We start from the raw sequence: 18,601 nt of genomic DNA on the forward strand, positions 1-18,601 counted from the left end.
ACATTACTTTCTCATTCTGTCACCCCTTTGTCAGGTCGTCTTTACTTTTAACACAACATTTGCTTTTAATATTGCAGAGCACTTACAATACAACAACTTAGCATTTTGTGGTTATTATTGTAAAACTTAACATTAGATTAACAGTGTAAGTGTCACAACAGAATGCAAATTGAAAACGAGCAAAACCGACCAAGACATTACTGGAGCTGCACATGGTTTAAAAGATTAAAGATACAGCATGCTTTCTCTTTCATTAAGCAAATTGTTACATTTTTCATACTAATTAGAAGTATCACACCTTCAAGATCTTCACTTTCCAGAGGCAGTGTTAGAAAAGAGCCATCTGTTCTACTTATACAAGATTGGCAATCTTACAGTTCAGTGTACGAGCATCATGAAAGGTACTAAATGTTAAGAATACATGGCACCTCCAATTAGTAACCAAAACCCTGAAGATTGATCTATGCTAACAGAGCATCTTATTGATGGATCCTTTAATTCCATCTTTCTTGGCATTCATTGGAAACATGCATTTCCCTACGAACTGCAAGGGAGAGCAGGAATCCAGCTTGTGTTAAATGGAAAGCAAGGATTGTCTTAAGTATTTCACCAGCTGTACTGCAGGACCCAAATCTAAATTGGTTACACTTCTCCCATGAATGACCAGGAAAACAAGTCATCTATAACTCAGCTTCTCACATCAGAAGGTGAAAATAAATAAATACGATCAACTACTTTTAGTACCTTCATTACATAAATCCAAGAACAACACAAAAAGTAACACAAAGAGCATTGCAATAACAAAAACTGGTTAATGGATTTTGTGGCAAACCAGGCAATGTTTGAAAACGAAAACAGACAGTTTCTGCAATGGACATGATGCCAGGATTGGAGAAAGTGAGGTCTGCAGAAGACCTTCCTGAAGAAGGGCCTGTGCCCGAAACGTCGAATCTCCTGTTCCCTGGATGCTGCCTGACCTGCTGTGCTGTTCCAGCAATAAAGTTTCAATGATGCCAGGATTTCAAACTCAGTACAGTATTAGACAGCACATCTAAAAGATTTATTTGGTCTTCTAAGTGAGCAACACCCAATTAACTTTGGAACAGTTCGGTTCTAAAGCAGAGCAATGGCTTTGACTTTTCTGAAACTGAACGGTGGAATTTGTCACCTGTCTATGATCAGGAGAAAAAGAAGTAGAGAGAGGAAAAGCTCAGGTTTGGGAATGTACAGATAGAAAGTTATCCAGTGGCTGATGCTACCCACGCAGTATCACAGTGACGAGCAAGAGTCAGCCCAAGGGTAATTGCTGGAGAGCAATTGTGGGGAAAGAATGCAAAGAGATTGCTGAAGATGGGCTAGCTAGGGCCTAAGAGTGAAGGGTACAAACACACAAGCCCATACAGCTACAAAATGAATGTGTAATGGAGCTCAGCATCATTGTGAAACTCATCAGATGGTAGGAAAGGTGGTAAAAGTGAGTAAGCACCATCAGTCATTTTGGATGTCTTTTATGACTGAAGCCTTGATGTCATATGCAAAAACTGGAAAGATTCAAACAGAGTTAAGGTATAGGTTGGATACAAAGTTACTGGCAATAACACTTTCAAGTACTTATCCTTAAGCTAGTTGCACTTTTGGATTAGGATGTATTAGCAGCAATTTTGAAAGTGGTAGAGATTACAGTTAAGGAAAGGAGAACTGCTGAGGTTTCTGAGATGGTTAAAGGACTTGATAGACTATAGAAAAAGAAATTATTTCCTCTCAGAGAGTTCAGAACAAGTGGGCATAACATCAAACTTTGAAGGCTGCTTAGGATTTTTAAATAGAACAGGTAGAAGAAATCTGGAACACATTTCCTCAGAAAGCTATGAACAACTGAAAAATTCAACACATTGATATTTGTTTAGAAGGGCTTTAGGATAAGAAATGAAAACAAGTGAATGGAGTTGAGGTACAGATCAGCAGTTATATAATTGAATAGCATAATATATTTCAAGGGACTGAATAGCCTATATCTCATTATTATATCTTGGATTGTTGCCAAGAACTGTTAACTGATGTAAGATTGAATAGGAAGTGTCAAAAAAAGAAGAAAAATATCATGAAGTAGTAAGAAAATAATTGCAAAGTTACTTGTGAGATTGTAGCTAGATTGTTCCATCCATTACAGCAAAACACAACAAAAATGTTTTATGAAACAATCTTTGTAAATATCTGTGAACTATGCCTTTCTAAGTGTGTTTAAAAATAAATGACTTACTGGTCTTCAGTTCCAAAGAATTTCACAAAGAAGCATTTTTTCCCTCGCGGTTTCTTGAGATCTTTGGGTGGATGAACAATCTTATAACACAAAAAAATTGAAACCAAGTTAAATTGGTCACAAATAAGAATCAAAGTTTGTCAACAGAGAAAAAAAACAACAGCTAATCATAACTTTTCAGATCCAGAAGGGCAGTCACTGCAATAGCTTCTAATAATCAGGTCAGTAAATGGCTGATCTCCATTGAAGGGACACCCAGTGTTGTTAGGAAGTTCCAGGAATTTGATACGACGACATTGCAGGAACAGCAACACAATTCCAAATCAGGATGGCTCTTGGCTTAGAAAGGAACTTGCAGATAGTGGTGACTGCATATATTTACTGCCTTTGTCCTTGCAAGGTGTTGTCATAGAAGCCTTGGTGAATTGCTGCCATGCATCTTATAGGCGGTACGCACTTCGACCACTGTGCAGTACCCACATGTTGTTGGAGCTGATCCATTCTGGTAAGTGGAGTACACCACTGACTGCAAAAGAGCTGTTTCATATTAAGCAACAAGCCATTTTGGAATGATTTAATTGAAGTTGCTGACATGTTCAAATGTAACATTTTTAAGAAAAAAATCCAGTTTTTTAAAGACTAATCACCTACTTTGATGGATTCAAAGGTTATGACGTTTTTGAATACTATACAGTGTAAAGTTTCTTATATGATTCTATTCAACATATCAGAATTAGGTGACATCTCACATTAGCCACTAAGCAACTTTCCAGAGTATCAGTATATAATGAGCAGGTAATGTAATTACATGCATTAAGCACTCCATAACTAATATTTAGTCTCCTGCTCTCACAAACCATGTTATCTTGCTAGCCATTGGATGGTAAAGCTGATCCTCCTACTTAGTAGGGTACCTCGGAAGGCACTTACTACGGACAGGTTTGCCTAATAAATCGTAATAAATTGCCAAATTGCTCTCTCACAAAAACACTTACACGGGATAGAGACACAAATAAAAGTAGCCACTTTTTATTCCAATCACAAACAGGTCAGAATCTAGGGTAAAGCAGCCTTAGAAAATAAAATTTTAAATGTTTTATTGAGACAGGTATTTCAAATGCTGCAGAGTTTTAAAGCATCTACTTTCAATTTTTCTTGCACAGAAAGCACTGTCACACAGAAAGCACCAATCTTCGTACTTAACTATTGAATTTGTTTCAATGAGGCAATTCTTTGCCTTCCAGTTATTTTAAAAGTCAGTTTCTATTTAAGTAATTATTTATTTGACTTCAATACCTGTCAATAGATAGGGTGAAGTCACAGGATGACTGCAATGTCCCTGATCTACTAATCCAGAGGTTCAACCTAATGCTCTGGAGAAGAGAACCTCAACCCCACCAAGGAAGCTGGTGAAATTTAAATCTGATTAATAAATCTGGGATTGAAAGACAATATCTCTAGTTGTTTAGAAGCCTGTTACATTTTGATGCTGTCTTGCCAGTTCATACCTGGTACAATTTGATGCCAATTGACAAAAGGAAGTAGTAGAACTCCCTCCAGATTTCTGATCTACACCTGAAGCCAAATGATGTTCCAGAACTTCTTGGATTGCTGATGCCCATTTTAGCATCCAGCAACTTTATATTTCACTTCAAATATTGACTAATGGCCTGAATGTCTTGCAATAACCCTACTTCAAGCAATGTGGCAGTGCATCAAAAACTGCTCAGTCATCAGTTCAGCATACTTTTGCCATTAATTTCTAGGATCAGCTGATCATCTCATTTACCTTCACAGGCTCAAAGGTCTAATTTAAACGCTACTAAAAATACTAACATCATTCACTGAATATAAGGAATAAAAAAAGTGTATGTTTTCTACAACATAGGGAAAACAACGAAGAACCCTGCCCACCAAAGGAAGGTGGAGCACTAGATTTGAAACCATATGGTGTAACTCTTTCCGTAGAAGTGCTTTCAAAATGTGGATGCAGATCCACACCTGGGAGGATCCAGCTCTTCAAACTAAAGCCACTTGTTTGCAAAAGCGACTGCTTCCGACAGCAACTTTAACAGGGGACACCAATTTCAGGAGCGGACAATTGCTCTAGAGCAATGAACACAGAGTGAAAAGCAGCCCCACCATAAAAACGAGCTCGATCGCCCTCATTCTCAAGAAAAGCGTGGAAAAGGCTGGCGGGGTTGGTCTCGGGATCTTCTGCCCGGATCCGTCCCCGACAATGAAACCAGGAGAAAGCTCTGCCCCGTCCCGCCCCAGTCATCCTCATCCACAATACTCGCTGGTTGCATTCCATAAGACAAGCAAAAGGCGGCGGGGGTGGGTGGGTGGAACAAGGAAGGTGGTGGAGAAGCCGGGAGAAAGAAAACATTTAAAAGGTTGACTTACCTTTCCTGGCCAGGGCGGATACCGACCCAGTTTGCCCCTGAAAGAAAAGAGAGAGGGGGGGGGGAAAAAATAAAAGGCATAAGCGATTTTTCCCCCCCCCCGGGAAGAGAGGTGAGGTGGTAGTTAAAAAATAATAAAAAAATTAAAAACCGACACTCGATGACAGCGGCGGGCCCGCAGACTGCCGGGACGATCGCGTTCGAAACAAACGCCAGGAGGGCGATCAGACGCCGCCGTTGCCGCTTACCAGACCAGATCTCCCACCCGTAAGCTGACAGCCGCCATCTTCCCTCAGAGGAGTTCGTCCATCACCCTCCCGGCGGCGGCAACGGCAGCAGCAGCCTCTGTCCCCTCCCCCACCAGCCACCCACCGCGTCACGTGACACCCGCGGGTTAAAGGTCAACAACCGCCCACGTTTGTTGCTTTCACCTCAATATGTTTTTTTTTACATTCCAACACGACGCCAATTTTCCAGAAATGGACGAGATGGAATTCCTGATGAGGGGGGGGAAGAGAGAGAAAAAGAAAGGGAGGGAAAAAAATATTCAGCGTCGGTTGGAGGGGGGGCATTCGAAAACATGATTAGCCCCGCCTCCTCCCGGTGGTGTGCGCGTGCGCATTAGCTCGGAAAGATGGCGGCGGCCGAAGTTTTGTCGGGTTTGTTTTTGTTGCTGTTGAAGGGATTGTGATTGTCCGTCTTCTGGTCCTCCGCCGCTACCACCCAGCCTCTCCCCACTTCTTCTTCCTCCTCCTCACGCCGTTTCTGTTATTTGTTTTAAAACACCGCCGACACAAACGGAAGGTTTGGGAAGGTGTTGACACACACACAAAACATAATATAAAGAGCGGCCGAGCGAGCTGGTCCCGCGCGACTCGCAACATGGCCGAACCGCGACGAGTGTCCCTGACTACCCTGCCCGTGTCGGCTCCTCTCCTGAAGAAGAAGAAAGAAGACAAGGAGGAGGTAGCGGCGGAGGAGGAGGAAGAGGATGAGGAAGAGGAGGGAGGGGGCGAGGAGACGACGGCAGTGGTGGTGCTGAAGGGGGAAATAGCGGCCGTCACCTCCCGCCACACGCTGGCTCTCTTTGAGTCGAGCGAGAAGAGTTGCCCCGAGTTCTTCTACCCCGAGTTGATGCGAGTGCGGAAGGTGAGCGATCCTTGTCTCTCCGAGCGGCTTAAAAAACTTACACATGCGCTTGATATGGTATACACCTCAACCCCCCCCCCCCCCCAAAACATCGCTGGCCACACTAAATACGGAAATAATCTGGTAAATAGTTACTTAAAAACAAACTTTCTCGCCTGTCGCCGCGCGCATCAAAATTAGTTGAGCTTTTACTACTTCTGAGTTTGCACCGATACATTAATCCTGCTCGGTGTCATATTTTAGATACAGGGATAGGTGGTCTTGCACAGATCTGATCTGGTTGACGTGACCTAATCGACTGCTGTTTTCTGTTGTTAGACCTGCCCATGAATTGTTAATTCTGCCGCTGAAACTTTCAAGCAATAATCGACCTGGAAATTACACAATAGGATTGTGTCCTGTATTAGTAGTGCTCTATTTAACTATTTTCATATCCTCGTTATTCATGAGTCAATGTAAATTTAGCTCTCAAAATGATTTGTTTTCACACAAGATTTTTCAAAACTCATTAAACTGATTCAGAACAACATGAACATGAACACGAAATAAACTTGATTGCACATGACAAAAGACAGTTTTCATGATGGAGTCTGGGAAGCTACAACATTGCCTTGTATTCAGGTCTAAGACTTGAGAACGGGCTATTGAATTAAAATGTTGAATCTATGTTGACATCTTGAAACTAGCTGTTTATGTATTGGATAAGCAAAGAATGAAAAGACATCTCACTGAAATAAAATTGGAGTAGGAATACAGAATCATATTTGATCTGACTGGGAGCCTTTCTCTTGGTTCATGCTATCCTGAAAGCCTTGCTAAGTCACACTGGTACTATTGTTGTCACTTGTACGCAGCCTGACTCTGTATCCCATAGTTGCCCTGAATGAAGTGAACTTTTGTGTTTGTGGGAAAGAGAAAAAGAGAGACAGTGTGTAAGTGGAGCAGCAGTGCCAGTTATAGTATCAGCTGTTGGGATTTTCATTGTAAAGCATTCAACCAGGAATATGTTTTGTCTGTAAAATGATAAAGTAAACAATTGATACTTAATGTATAAAGGCTCAGAATTGGTTGTAGTATTGGTGGGAGATGAAACAATGATTACACATCCCCCGTGTTCTTACATTGCATTCTGTGATAACCAAAACACAGAATTGTTGAGCAAATAAGATGAAATCAAGGTTTCCACAGTTGTGAAGACTTCTATGCTTTCTTGAATTGTTGCTTTGAACTCACTTTTAAAGAATTATTAATATAATAAAGCTTTTCTTTCTTTTTCCGAAGTTACTCTATAAATTTTAGAGTCTAAAATAGAAATGCTCGGGTCTTATTTTAAGTGATTTAAGCAAAATATAATATCAAATATTTTATAAGTCAATGTTCAGACTACATCATTCTGAACTAAAATTGGTAGGGCAAGTTTTCATTCCTTCTGTTAAGATTTCCTTCTACAATCTGGCTTAATGATTTTGTTCATTTGTCATGTTGCAAACCCACGTGAATGTTTTAATGGTGTTTTTCAGAGGCACTTTTGAAGTGTATGTTCATTTTAAGGACTATCTCACTCCTTTAATTGTCCCTAACCAATGAATTGCCTTTATTTACCAACAGCCATTTTTGAATGCACATGATGTGGATGTATAGTTCCTGTAAAATCTATTTCAGGCTGCATATTGCAAAGTATGTAATCCTTTCTAAATACTTTTATCCCCATTGCAAAAAGTGAATTTTCAAAGGTGCATCGCAACCGCACTGACTCAATTGCATTTGGCACACAGCATATAAAATAGCTGTTGGTTCAAGCTCTTATCTGCTTTTTGCATATGGAATTAGTTCCAAATTGGACCTTTAATTCAAAAGTACCAGAAATTGACTGGTTCAGGTGAGTAGTCTTTATCAAATGTTGATGCTCCATGTGAGGGTGTAGTTCTACCCTCCTGTACTGAGAATATTCTCATTTGCTTTCAGCTCTCTTCCTTCATTTGCCTATCAAAGTAAATGCTGTCAAAAATTTCTTTCAACCGTAAATTAGAGAATTAAATTTCAGACTTTGTCAATTTGTGAATGAATGAATTCCTCCAAATTGCTGCACTATATCATCTTTACTCCTTATTCTTAACCCCAGCTGTCTGTTTTGAATTATTCTATCTTTTCCTGTGATAATTTTACACAGTTATGGTGTCAAAGTCCACATTGGTCACATCTTTTCTCATGGGAACAGTCTCCATTGTGCTGAGCCTACTTATCAAAGTATAGTTACTATTTTAGAGCAAAAGATATCACTTCACCTGTGTTCACTTTGTCGGTTACTTTTGCAGGGCACATTGTATTAGTGATTCACTAAAAGTTAAGATACATCTTGAAGGCTGAGAATGAATATTGGTGGTCTTTGACTAGCAGATCTTTGAATGTAATCCCAAAATTGTCTACCTTAAACTATAGTTTGTATTAATCACTAACCTGGTGCAGAACAAAATTACTTTGGTGGGGATACTATACTGAAATGATGACCCTTCGCATTAACTCATTTTGTGGATACATGTTTATTTTAATAGAATGGTTGACATCTGATTGTTCTTGTTTCTTTACAAAATACAAATTTAATTTCAAAAAATAATTAAGCATCTATTTGACAAAAACATAATCGGAAGCAAACATATGAATAGGTAGAAGGACCAGCTCCACACCCACACCAGGTCCTAGCTCCTGGCACTGTCGAGTTTTCACCATTTCCCCAGACCTCTCCCTCACTGAGGACAAACTATCAGTCCTCAGCAAAGGCCTTACCTTTATACCCCTCCGTCCACGCATCAGCAAATTCAATATGTGTCGTGATGTCGAACACTTCTTCTGCCGCCTCTGCCTCCAAGCTTACCTTTTCAATCATGACTCCAGCCCACCATCTGAGGACCTCTTCACTCGCCTCCAACACACTCCATCCACCTGGACACCCCATGCTGGCCTATTACCCGTCCTCAACCTCTCGTTTCCAATTGCCGCTGAGACGTTAACTGCCTCAACCTGTCCACCCCCCTCCCCCATTCCAACCTCTCGCCCTCACAATGCGCAGCCCTATACTCTCTCTGCTCCAATCCCAACCTCACCATCAAACCAGCTGATAAAGGGATGCAGTGGTAGTTTGGCCCACTGACCTCTACACTGCTGAAGCCAGGCACCGACTCAAAGACACCTCCTCCTACCGCCCCCTTGACCATGATCCCATCAACAAACCATCAGCTTCCAGACCATACACAACCTCATCACCTCAGGAGATCTCCCACCCACAGCTTCCAACCTCATAGTTTGGGAACCTCACACCGCCCGGTTCTACCTCCTTCCCAAGATCCACAAGCCTGATCACCCTGGCCGACCCGTTGTCTCAGTCTGCTCCTGCCCCACCGAACTCATCTCCACCTACTCAATACTGTTCTATTCCTCCCAGTCCAGGAACTCCCCACATATGTTCAAGACACCACCCATGCCCTCCACCTCCTCTAAGACTTCAGTTTCCCCAGGCCCCCCCAAAGCCTCATCTTCACCATGGACATCCAATCCCTCTACAATTCCATCCACCATGACTAGGGCTTCCAAGCCCTCCATTTCTTCCTCTCCTGACATCCCCAACAGTACCCTTCCAATGACACACTCATTCGTTTGGCTGAACTGGTCCTCGCCCTTAACAATTTCTCCTTCGAATCCTTCCACTTCCTCCAGATGAAATGGGTAGCCATGGGCACCCGCATGGGACCCAGCTATGCCTGTTTCTTTGGCTACGTAGAACAGTCCATCTTCCGTAGTTACACCGGCACGACTCCCTACCTTTCTCCTCCGCTGTATTTATGACTGCATCGGCGCCACCTCATCAACTTCAATGCATTCCACCCCGACCTTAAATTCACCCGGGCCATCTCTGACATCTCCCTCCCCTTCCTGGATCTCTCCATCTCCGTCAATGACGTCCAATTTAACACTGACATTTTCTACAAACCCACTGACTCCCACAGTTACCTCGATTACATCTCTTCCCACCCTACCTCCTGCAAAAATGCTATTCCGTATTCCCAATTCCTCCCCCTCCGTCGTATCTGCTTTCAGGAGGATCTGTTCTACCACAAAACACACCAGATGGCCTCCTTCTTTAAAGACTGTAATTTCCCTTCCCACATGGTTGAAGATGTTCTCCAGCGCATCTCATCCACGTCCTGCACCTCCGCCCTCAAACTGCACCCCTCCAACCGCAACAAGGACATAACCCCCTCCCCCAAACCCGGTCCTCACCTTCTACCCTACCAACTTCCGCATAAACTGCATCATCCGCCAACATGTCCACCCCCTACAAACAGACCCCACACCAGGAATAAATTTCCCTCCCCACCCCTATCCACTTTCCAAAAAGACCATTCCCTCCATGACTATCTTGTCAGGTCCATGCACCCCAACAACCCACCCTCCCCTCCTGGCACCTTTCCCTGCCACCACAGGAATTGCAAAACCTACACTGACACCTCCCCTTCACCTCCATCAAAGGCCTCAAAGGAGCCTTCTGCATCCATCAAAGTTTGACCTGCATATCCACCAATGTCATTTATTGTGTCTGTTGCTCCCGATGCAGTCTCCTTTACATTAGGGAGACTGGACGTCGTCTTGCAGAGCACTTTAGGGAACATCTCCGGGACACGCACATCATTCCCCCTCCCACTCTGCCGAGGACATGCAGGTCTTGGGCCTCCTCCACCAACACTCCCTCACCATCCCATGCTTGGAGGAAGAGCGGCTCATTTTTCACCTCGGAACACTTCAACCCCAGGGCAGCAATGTGGACTTCACCGGTTTCTCCATTTCCTCTCCCCCCCCACCTGACCCCAGTTCCAACCTGCCAGCTCAGCACCATCCTCATGATCTGTCCTACCTGCCAATCTTCCTTCCCAACTATCCGCTCCACCCTCCTCTCTGACCTATCACCTTCATCCCCACCTCCATCCACCTATTGTAGTCTTGGCTTCCTTCTCCCCCTCCCATTTATCTCGGCACCCCGGATAATATTGATAAGGTCAGGATCAATAGGTTTAATCCATCTTCCGTCAAGTTTAGAGCGGTGCTGGAAAAGCACAGCAAGTCAGGCAGCATCCGAGGAGCAGGAAAATCAATGTTTCGGGCAAAAGTCTCATTCCTGATGAAGGGCTTTTGCTCGAAACATCGATTTTCCTGCTCCTTGGATGCTGCCTGATCTGCTGTACTTTTTCAGCACCACTCTAATCTTGACCGAAGATGGATTAAGCCTGTTGATCCTGGTCTTATCAATATTATCTGAGCTAGCTTGGAATTAAGTACTACACATTCAGATGAGTTGCTACTGTTGCCATAACTTCCTGTTACAATCTGACCTTGCAATCTATGTATTGTAGTGTCAGATCCAAATACAGATGTCACATCCACAGTGCAATTTGATGCATTTTCCTTTGAACTAATATGAAAGATTCTCTATATGTTAACTTCCCTGCTGCAGATAAGTAACTACATCTTGTTAAAGTACACATTTCATTTCTGGTATTTAATTTTCAAGTATTTAAATTGGGTATAATTGAATTGCTGATTGCTTGCAGTGCCAAATTTGTTTTGTGGACAAAATCTTGGTACATTTTAGATTTTCTCTCTCGTATGCAGAATGTCTCAAGTTTAGGCATTTGATGCTGTATCTGTTGGCCTTTGATCTAATTTTGCTGGAGATTAGTGTTACATGTAGAAATAGACATTTGAAATATTTAAGAGCTGCCAGAAATAATTTTGGAGAAGAAATTTTGTGCCCCTCTCAGAGCATGGTTCTCTTTCATATATTTTACAAGAGAAGAATAAATCAGAATGGAATCAGTTTAATGGAATAAAAGTTCAATTTTTAATAATTTGAAACATTCAAATTTGAAATGTTGAGTTCAGTAATTTGTTTCTTTCTGTTTAATGTCAAATGCTCCCTCAGCATGCTGTGCTGTGGGGAGATTGACAATGTTTTGATTTTCTTTCCCTCGATATAAGTCTTATTAGCTTCATTTTTAGCAGATATACCAAGTAGAAATTTACAGAAATTGTGCTAGTCCAAGAATTCTGTTAGCATGAGAAGTATGAAAACCACAATAAGCAGAAGAAAATGTAGCAAAAAGTGATAGGTTTTTTTTCCTTTTGTCCCTTGTTGTGAAGAAACATTGCAAACAATGAGGGAAGTGAAATAAGCATCTTGTTAAAAGCTGAGGTTAGTTTTGCTCCATAAAGCAGTTTTAATCACTGTGTTCTCAAATTTCTGAATGGAACTGTTCTTTGGGAGAGCATGGCAGAATGCTCTCTCTTTCACAATAGTGATCAGACATGTTCAGTCTTTTGTTTTCCGTTTATTGGGTTGTTTGAAATGCATTGGTGAAGCTTGAGCAATGTGAATAAAGTCATCCAAGTAATATAACTTTTGAGGGGAACTTGCGCTAATGTTATGACTTGAATTGTAAGAGATAAATCTCCATCCTCTTTCTCAGCACCCCTTCCCCCTCTCTCCCTCTCACCTCTTATCCCCTCCCCCTTCCTTTCTTTCCTCCCCACTCCTTCCACAGGACATCCTTTTTGATCTTTTTGCTATTGCTTGTAAAGGATTATGGTTGTTTAGTACATTTTATTTTCACTATTATTATCACATTAGTAATGCTGGTTGCACACAGACCCAAAATACATTCACTTGACTGAATTAGTAATTAGTATTTCAAATCTGTATAGTTAAAACCATTTTACAGCAAGATACATAAAGCCCCTAGTGGTATCACATAGGAGCACTATGTTTTGCTCAAGTGAAACATGGAATATTCTGTTGTACATTTGTTAAACTTGTTACATTTGTGCAGAGGAAACATTGGTTAATTTTTACAAGAGATTATTTGTAATAGAGCACTTCTTCAAAATATAAGATAAGATGTTTACTCTCTAGGATTATCTTGCTAAGCCAGTATTGTGCTTAGAATTGAATTAATGCCTAGGTTTACATTCAGATTTCCTGTAAGACAGTTATGCTTCAGTGTGCAAAGGCTTCAAACCTTTTTCATACAAATTATGTTGTAAGTCCTGTGTGGACATTTGTTTCCCGCAAAGTCAGACAAAACTGATGGAATCACGCCGATTGTATTGTGACAATTTTAATAATCTTGATGTTTGGAGCTTTGAAGGATGTGTGCTATAAATACATCTTTCACAGTTTGGAAGAAGGTGTTATAAAAATTAATGATCTGTGGATCTATTCTAAGAGTACTTGATTGATAGTCAAAGCAAAATTAAATAATCCCTATATAGTAGCAGACAACCTAAATGAACCCTGAGCAGCAGCAATAAATGTGGTGTAGTGTGTTGCTCTTTAGTCCTTTGATGTTTAGAGCATGTATATTAGCATGACTGAGAAATAATAATCTTTCCAGTGTACTTCTTCAACTGAAATTGGAATTACTAAAGGAGTGCACAGTGTATATTCATCTAATTTGCCAGTGAAAATCTCATCATTGTCTTGCAAACCTCCCAGGTTTGTCCAATACTCTCCCATGTTCCATGCTTTATAACCTCATCTTATCAAAACTTCTATATTTATGCCAAACATATTAAATCATTTTCATTTATCATTCCCTTTGCCAACAAATGCTGACAACTTATATCAACTCAACATTTGAATTTCTCCTCCCTTGGATGTTATATACTTATGAGACCATGCCATCCCCTCTTGTTTTAAATTCCAATCTCCTTCACATTATCATTGATAGCTATATTTTGGTTACCTTGATTTCATGTTCTGGAAATCTCTTCTAATTCCTCTTTTTAAGCCAACGTTTTGACCAGTCCTCCCAATGTCTCCTCTTCTGGCTTGGTATCCATCTTTTATGTAAAACATGGTTACTAAAATGTCTTGTGACATTTTCTATTTTGCAGGTAGTATGTAAAAGCTATGGTTGTTGCATGGTCATCTGAACCATCACCTTAAAATTAGGTGGCCCCTGTGGAGAGATGATCTGAATAAGTCTTGAGATGAATAAAGGGGTTTGTCTTGATGTTTGCTGTTTGTCTTCTCTCATTGTTTATGCAGCCTGTGAAGGTTACTTCAAAGTCCGAAAAAGCTGCAGGATATAACCAGTGTGCTTTCATTGAAATTTGTTGGGTGTTATGAGTTATACCAACTGGAAAGTTGAGTATGTTGACAACTTGTGTTAAATAGATAAGTGGGATTTAAAAATCACCATATTCCTATTGGACCATATGCTGCTCCTTCATTAAAAAGAAGACTGGTGTTGTTTTAACCTGAGTGTCGCCATGCCTCAGGCAAGGCAAGAGATTGAAAAGGTGTCCTTCATGGTAACCTTAGCTGGTGTAGGAATTGAACCCACAATGTTGGTGCCACTCTGCATCTCAAACCAGCCATCAGCCAATGTAGCAGAGGTACTAATTGAACAAAATTGGATCCTGAGGGAACTTGACTATGTACATGTGGGAATGATGTTTTCCTTTTGTGGAAGAATTGAGAACTAGGGGGTCATAGTTTAAAAATAAGGTGATCCTATTTAGGGCTGAAAATGTGTTGCTGGAAAAGCGCAGCAGGTCAGGCAGCATCCAAGAAACAGGAGAATCGACATTTCGGGCATAAGCCCTTCTTCAGGAATGAGGCAAGTGTGTCCAGCAGGCTAAGATAAAAGGTAGGGAGGAGGAACTTGGGGGAGGGGCGTTGGAAATGTGATAGGTGGAAGGAGGTCAAGGTGAGGGTGATAGGCCAGAGTGGGGCGGGGGCAGAGAGGTCAGGAAGAAGATTGCAGGTTAGGAAGGCGGAGCTGAGTTCGAGGTCCTATTTAGGACAGAGTTGAGGAAAATTTTTTTTGTGGGTTGAGTGTCTTTGGATTCCTTCACAAGACGGTGGATATACAACTTTTAAATATTTTTAAGGTCAAAATAGATAGATTTTTGATTGCCAAGGAAATGAAAGATTATCAGGGTTCTGTAGGAATGCTGAGGTGAGGTTAAATCAAATCTGTGATTTGAACCTGCTCTGCTATTCCAAGTGCTAAGTGACCTTTTTTGTATGATCTCAGCTGTTAGCAGTAGCACAGTTGACTGTAATACATCGTTAAAAACCACTTTGCACTTGCTTTTCACTCAGAGGTATATATCAAGTCATAAAAATAAAATGAAGAATGACAGCTCTAATGAAGAGTCACTCGACTTGAAATGCTAATCCTGCTTTCTTCCCATGCATGCTACCAGACCTGCTGAGTTTCTCTAGCAATTTGTTTTGTTATACATAAAGTCCGTTGCTTTTGCAGCAAACTGATGAACTGGTCTTCTGACTTTAATATTAAAGCCTTAAAAGCATTTTGGAAGAAATCCTGGTTTGGGTGGTTTATTTGGTAAGTAATGAACTGGCAAATGTACACTGTGAATATATCTGGCTGTTGGCATTTGAGATGCCATCCTGGACTAAAGAAGCATTGTTTCATTCCCAGCTTGTGTGTGTTTATAGCAATTTATGAAGAACAAAATGTTTCCTCTTTCAGCTTCTAAACATGACACAAGTAGAGTGTATTTTTGAATACAGTGTTTTTTAAAAAAAATTTATTCGAATGTCATTGGCCAATGTTTCTCAATGACGAGAATAGATAGAATATTTTCTCGTGCTGCCAGGCAGAGAACTGTTATTTTCTGTAATTTTTTCATTCATTCATGTAGGCATCACTGGCTAGGTCAGCATTTGTTGCCATTCCAAAATTGCCCAGACAGCTGTAAAGAGTCAACAACATAGCTGATTGTAGGCAAGACCAGGAAAGGACAGCAGCTTTCCTTCCCAAAAAGATATCAGTGAATCAGATGGGGTGTTGCGATAAAGTGGTTACATCTGACCAGCTCTTTAGTCCCAATTTTATTTAATTCAAATGTCACTAATTACCATGGTGAGATTTGAATCCCTGTCCCCAGAGCATTTGCCCTAGGTTTCTGAATTGCTAGTCCAGTGACATTAGCACTATACCACAGCCTCCCATAGTGCAGGTGGCTATAACTGGTTTCTCTAATTCTGGAAGGAAGCTATTGAATGCAATGAAAATCCTTTTGTGCGGATAGTCAATAACCTTTTTAATCTAGTATTGCCTGACTGCATTTGGTACACCAAGTCCATTTTCTTTAACAGGGCTGTTCAGTTGTATACTTTAAAATAATTTGTAAATTGATAAACTTTACAGGCTGTGCTGCTGCTGTTGCGAAATACTATCCTTAGCATGAAAGTAAGAGCACTGCTGACTGATAGAAAATCCTTGTATGTCTGATCATGTTTATTTTGTATACTCCTTTTGCAGAATTGTTTGATAAGGTTGAAATTGGGTCTTGGAGCCTGTGATTCTTGATGACTAAATATCTATTGGACATCAGTTGCAAGTCATCTAGACTGTCTTGATTTTCTCTGGAAACATTGTGTTCAACTAAGTTGTTTTAGTGCCAGGCTTCTAAGTAAAATATGTAAATTGGGAGTGAAAACGTGAGCCTTAAGCTAAATAAATTAACTTCTGTGCTCCTTCCATTGCCCATAGAAGCTTATCATAGAGTGATTGGTCAACTGAAATGATAATTTTTCCTTTTCCTGGTGTGGCATGAACAATAGGAAGACTGGTGGAAAATCTGGCAGAAATGGAGCAAGTCATACTCTGTGTTGATCCAAATTCTTTTTTTCCCCTGAAGTTGGGAGTGGTAATTTCAGTAACTCTCAATTGCATGTCAACTGTATCATTTCCATACATTTGCATCTTAGCCTGACCCCTCTTATTCATACATTACTGTACTTTCAATTCTCCTCTTTTAGATGGTGAAAATTCCTCACGTAAATCAGAGCATACTTGTCCCTGCATGCTCCAGGGCAATCATTCACCTCAGCCCTTCATCCACACAAGTTGATGTTAGCAAACCATTAGCTTCACCACATCTTCGTGCCTGCTCTCAGGTCAACTTAGACACCACTTCAAACCCTTCAGAACTTTACTTTGGAGCTTGGGGACACCTGTAACTTAGACAAGGTCACTGAGTTAATGTCGTTCATGCATACCATTCATTGAAACCTGACGCATCTTGTTTTTAGTGCTCCCTCCCTTTACCACTTATTTGAAGGATGCTAGCCTCTGCAAGCTCCACATAGCATCCTTGGAGCATTCTTGCTGATTTCAGCACTGTTATGGACTGTCAGCTTCTTTGTGGTTTGCATTGCTTTCTGGACACGGTCTGTAGTGCTCAGTTTCAGGCTGGAGGGGCTGAATGGCCTACTCTTGTTCCTATATTCCCGTTTCCAGCTGCTGTGACTTGTATTACTTTATAGTGCAAGTGGAGAGATTAGCAGTTTGTGATAGGGAGTATTGAGCAAGTAATCTGAGACAGGGAGTGAAAAGTCACTGTTTGCACCGTGCTGTGCCAAGGCAAGTAGCATTTGGGTCACGTGTCAGACAATGATCGTCTCAAACAAGTGAGCATTTAACTGTTACTTTGAATGTTCGATGGTCTTGTATCTGATGATATGGGGCTGCCCAATTTACCAACATCTGTGTTAAGAACACTTGTACTTAAGGAATGCAATCCATACAGGGGTATAATTTTAAAGATCTATTTTATGAACATTTCCTGAACTTACAATTTGTTATTTTATATTGACTTGCATTGTATTCTGACTTGCATATGAACTCCAGAACACCAACCCAGTTGCAAACCAGGGATTACCTGTACAATGATACACTCAGCATATCTCTTGAGGGCACTGACAGTGAGATATGACATAACTTTGGAACTCCTTGCCAAAATCCGCCATGGGGGCGAAGTCCTTATGTATATTTAAGACTGAGATAAAGATTGATCATTAGGGGAATTAAGTGTTATGAAGGAAAGGCGAGAATGTGGACATGAGGAATTGTTGGATCAACCATGATCCAGTTGAATGGCACAGTCGGCTTGTCGATCCGAATGGCCTAATCCTGTTCCTCTTGCTTTATCTTGTAGCACAAACAGTAAGTTGCTATGGAAGCTATCTGTGGGATGGGCCAAGTTTTCTTGCAGTGAGTCAAAGTGAGGATTTTAGTACGATAGGTTGAACGGAAGAGTAGTTGGTGGTGGTGCATGAACAGGACAGGAACTGAGATGTCACTATTGAGCCCAAAGAAAGCATGGAGGATAGGAAGGATTTGTTATTGGTGAAGTGGTTGAAAGCAGTGTGTACATCCAATATAAAGAGCTATTATCGATCAGTCTTGTTGAGATGCATGTTCAGCGGGAGAGTTGATGTGAGTGCTGTCCCGGAGAGTGAAAGTTAGTGAAGAGAAGGTTTTGGCACTTAGCCTTGCATACGCGATAGATCATTGATCATGATCACCTTCTTGTACTAATATGCATTTCTTATCACCTGGGACATCAGCACTGATCCGGGCTGCAGATAGTATCCTGGCTAGCTTGGTCCAGTGGCATGGTCTCCTCTTGAGTTCAGCTGGAAACAATATGCCCAATACACTAAAACCTCCGGTACCTGTTCGCAAAGAGGAGCAAGTTTTTCTTTCCTCCAGGGCATATTCTGAATGTTGAGGCTTAAGCCACAGTCATGTTCCTGGCTTGCAGCATCTGAAGTGGCAGAAAGTTAGGCTTTAATGATGGTAGCTGAGGCATGAAAGTGGAAAAGTACCAAGTGTTTCTACCTCTCCAGCACTGTTCCCTCAGGAACCCACCCAAGAGCCCAGTTGGATAATTAATGAGGTGAAGAGTGGAAGATTTT

General features: G+C 41.2%; 2 protein-coding genes across 6 annotated transcripts in view; one reads left to right on the plus strand and one right to left on the minus strand.

Moving 5' to 3' along the window:
• glyr1 (glyoxylate reductase 1 homolog (Arabidopsis)) overlaps positions 1–5,005 on the minus strand; it is a 35,968-nt gene extending 30,963 nt beyond the window's left edge. The window contains exons 1-3 of one of the 3 annotated variants that reach the window (XM_087997663.1): positions 4,914–5,005; positions 4,667–4,703; positions 2,261–2,340 (exon numbers count right to left, since the gene is read on the minus strand). In XM_087997663.1, coding sequence (XP_087853789.1) covers positions 2,261–2,340; positions 4,667–4,703; positions 4,914–4,951 — 155 coding nt within the window. In that variant the 5' untranslated portion in view covers positions 4,952–5,005. The remainder of the gene's footprint in view (positions 1–2,260; positions 2,341–4,666; positions 4,704–4,913) is intronic. The other 2 variants (XM_043712031.2, XM_043712032.2) reach the window with 2 other exon arrangements.
• A 271-nt stretch (positions 5,006–5,276) lies between these two features.
• LOC122560857 (ubinuclein-1-like) overlaps positions 5,277–18,601 on the plus strand; it is a 77,626-nt gene continuing 64,301 nt past the window's right edge. For 2 of the 3 annotated variants that reach the window (XM_043712029.2, XM_043712030.2), the window contains exon 1: positions 5,277–5,814. In XM_043712029.2, the coding sequence (XP_043567964.2) occupies positions 5,548–5,814 (267 nt within the window). In that variant the 5' untranslated portion in view covers positions 5,277–5,547. The remainder of the gene's footprint in view (positions 5,815–18,601) is intronic. The other variant, XM_043712028.2, reaches the window with a different exon arrangement.

This window comes from Chiloscyllium plagiosum, unplaced genomic scaffold (assembly GCF_037043375.1).
Source record: "Chiloscyllium plagiosum isolate Xiang-an unplaced genomic scaffold, Cpla_swu_hap1 HiC_scaffold_20, whole genome shotgun sequence".
In the NCBI taxonomy this organism is placed as follows: Eukaryota; Metazoa; Chordata; class Chondrichthyes; order Orectolobiformes; family Hemiscylliidae; genus Chiloscyllium; species Chiloscyllium plagiosum.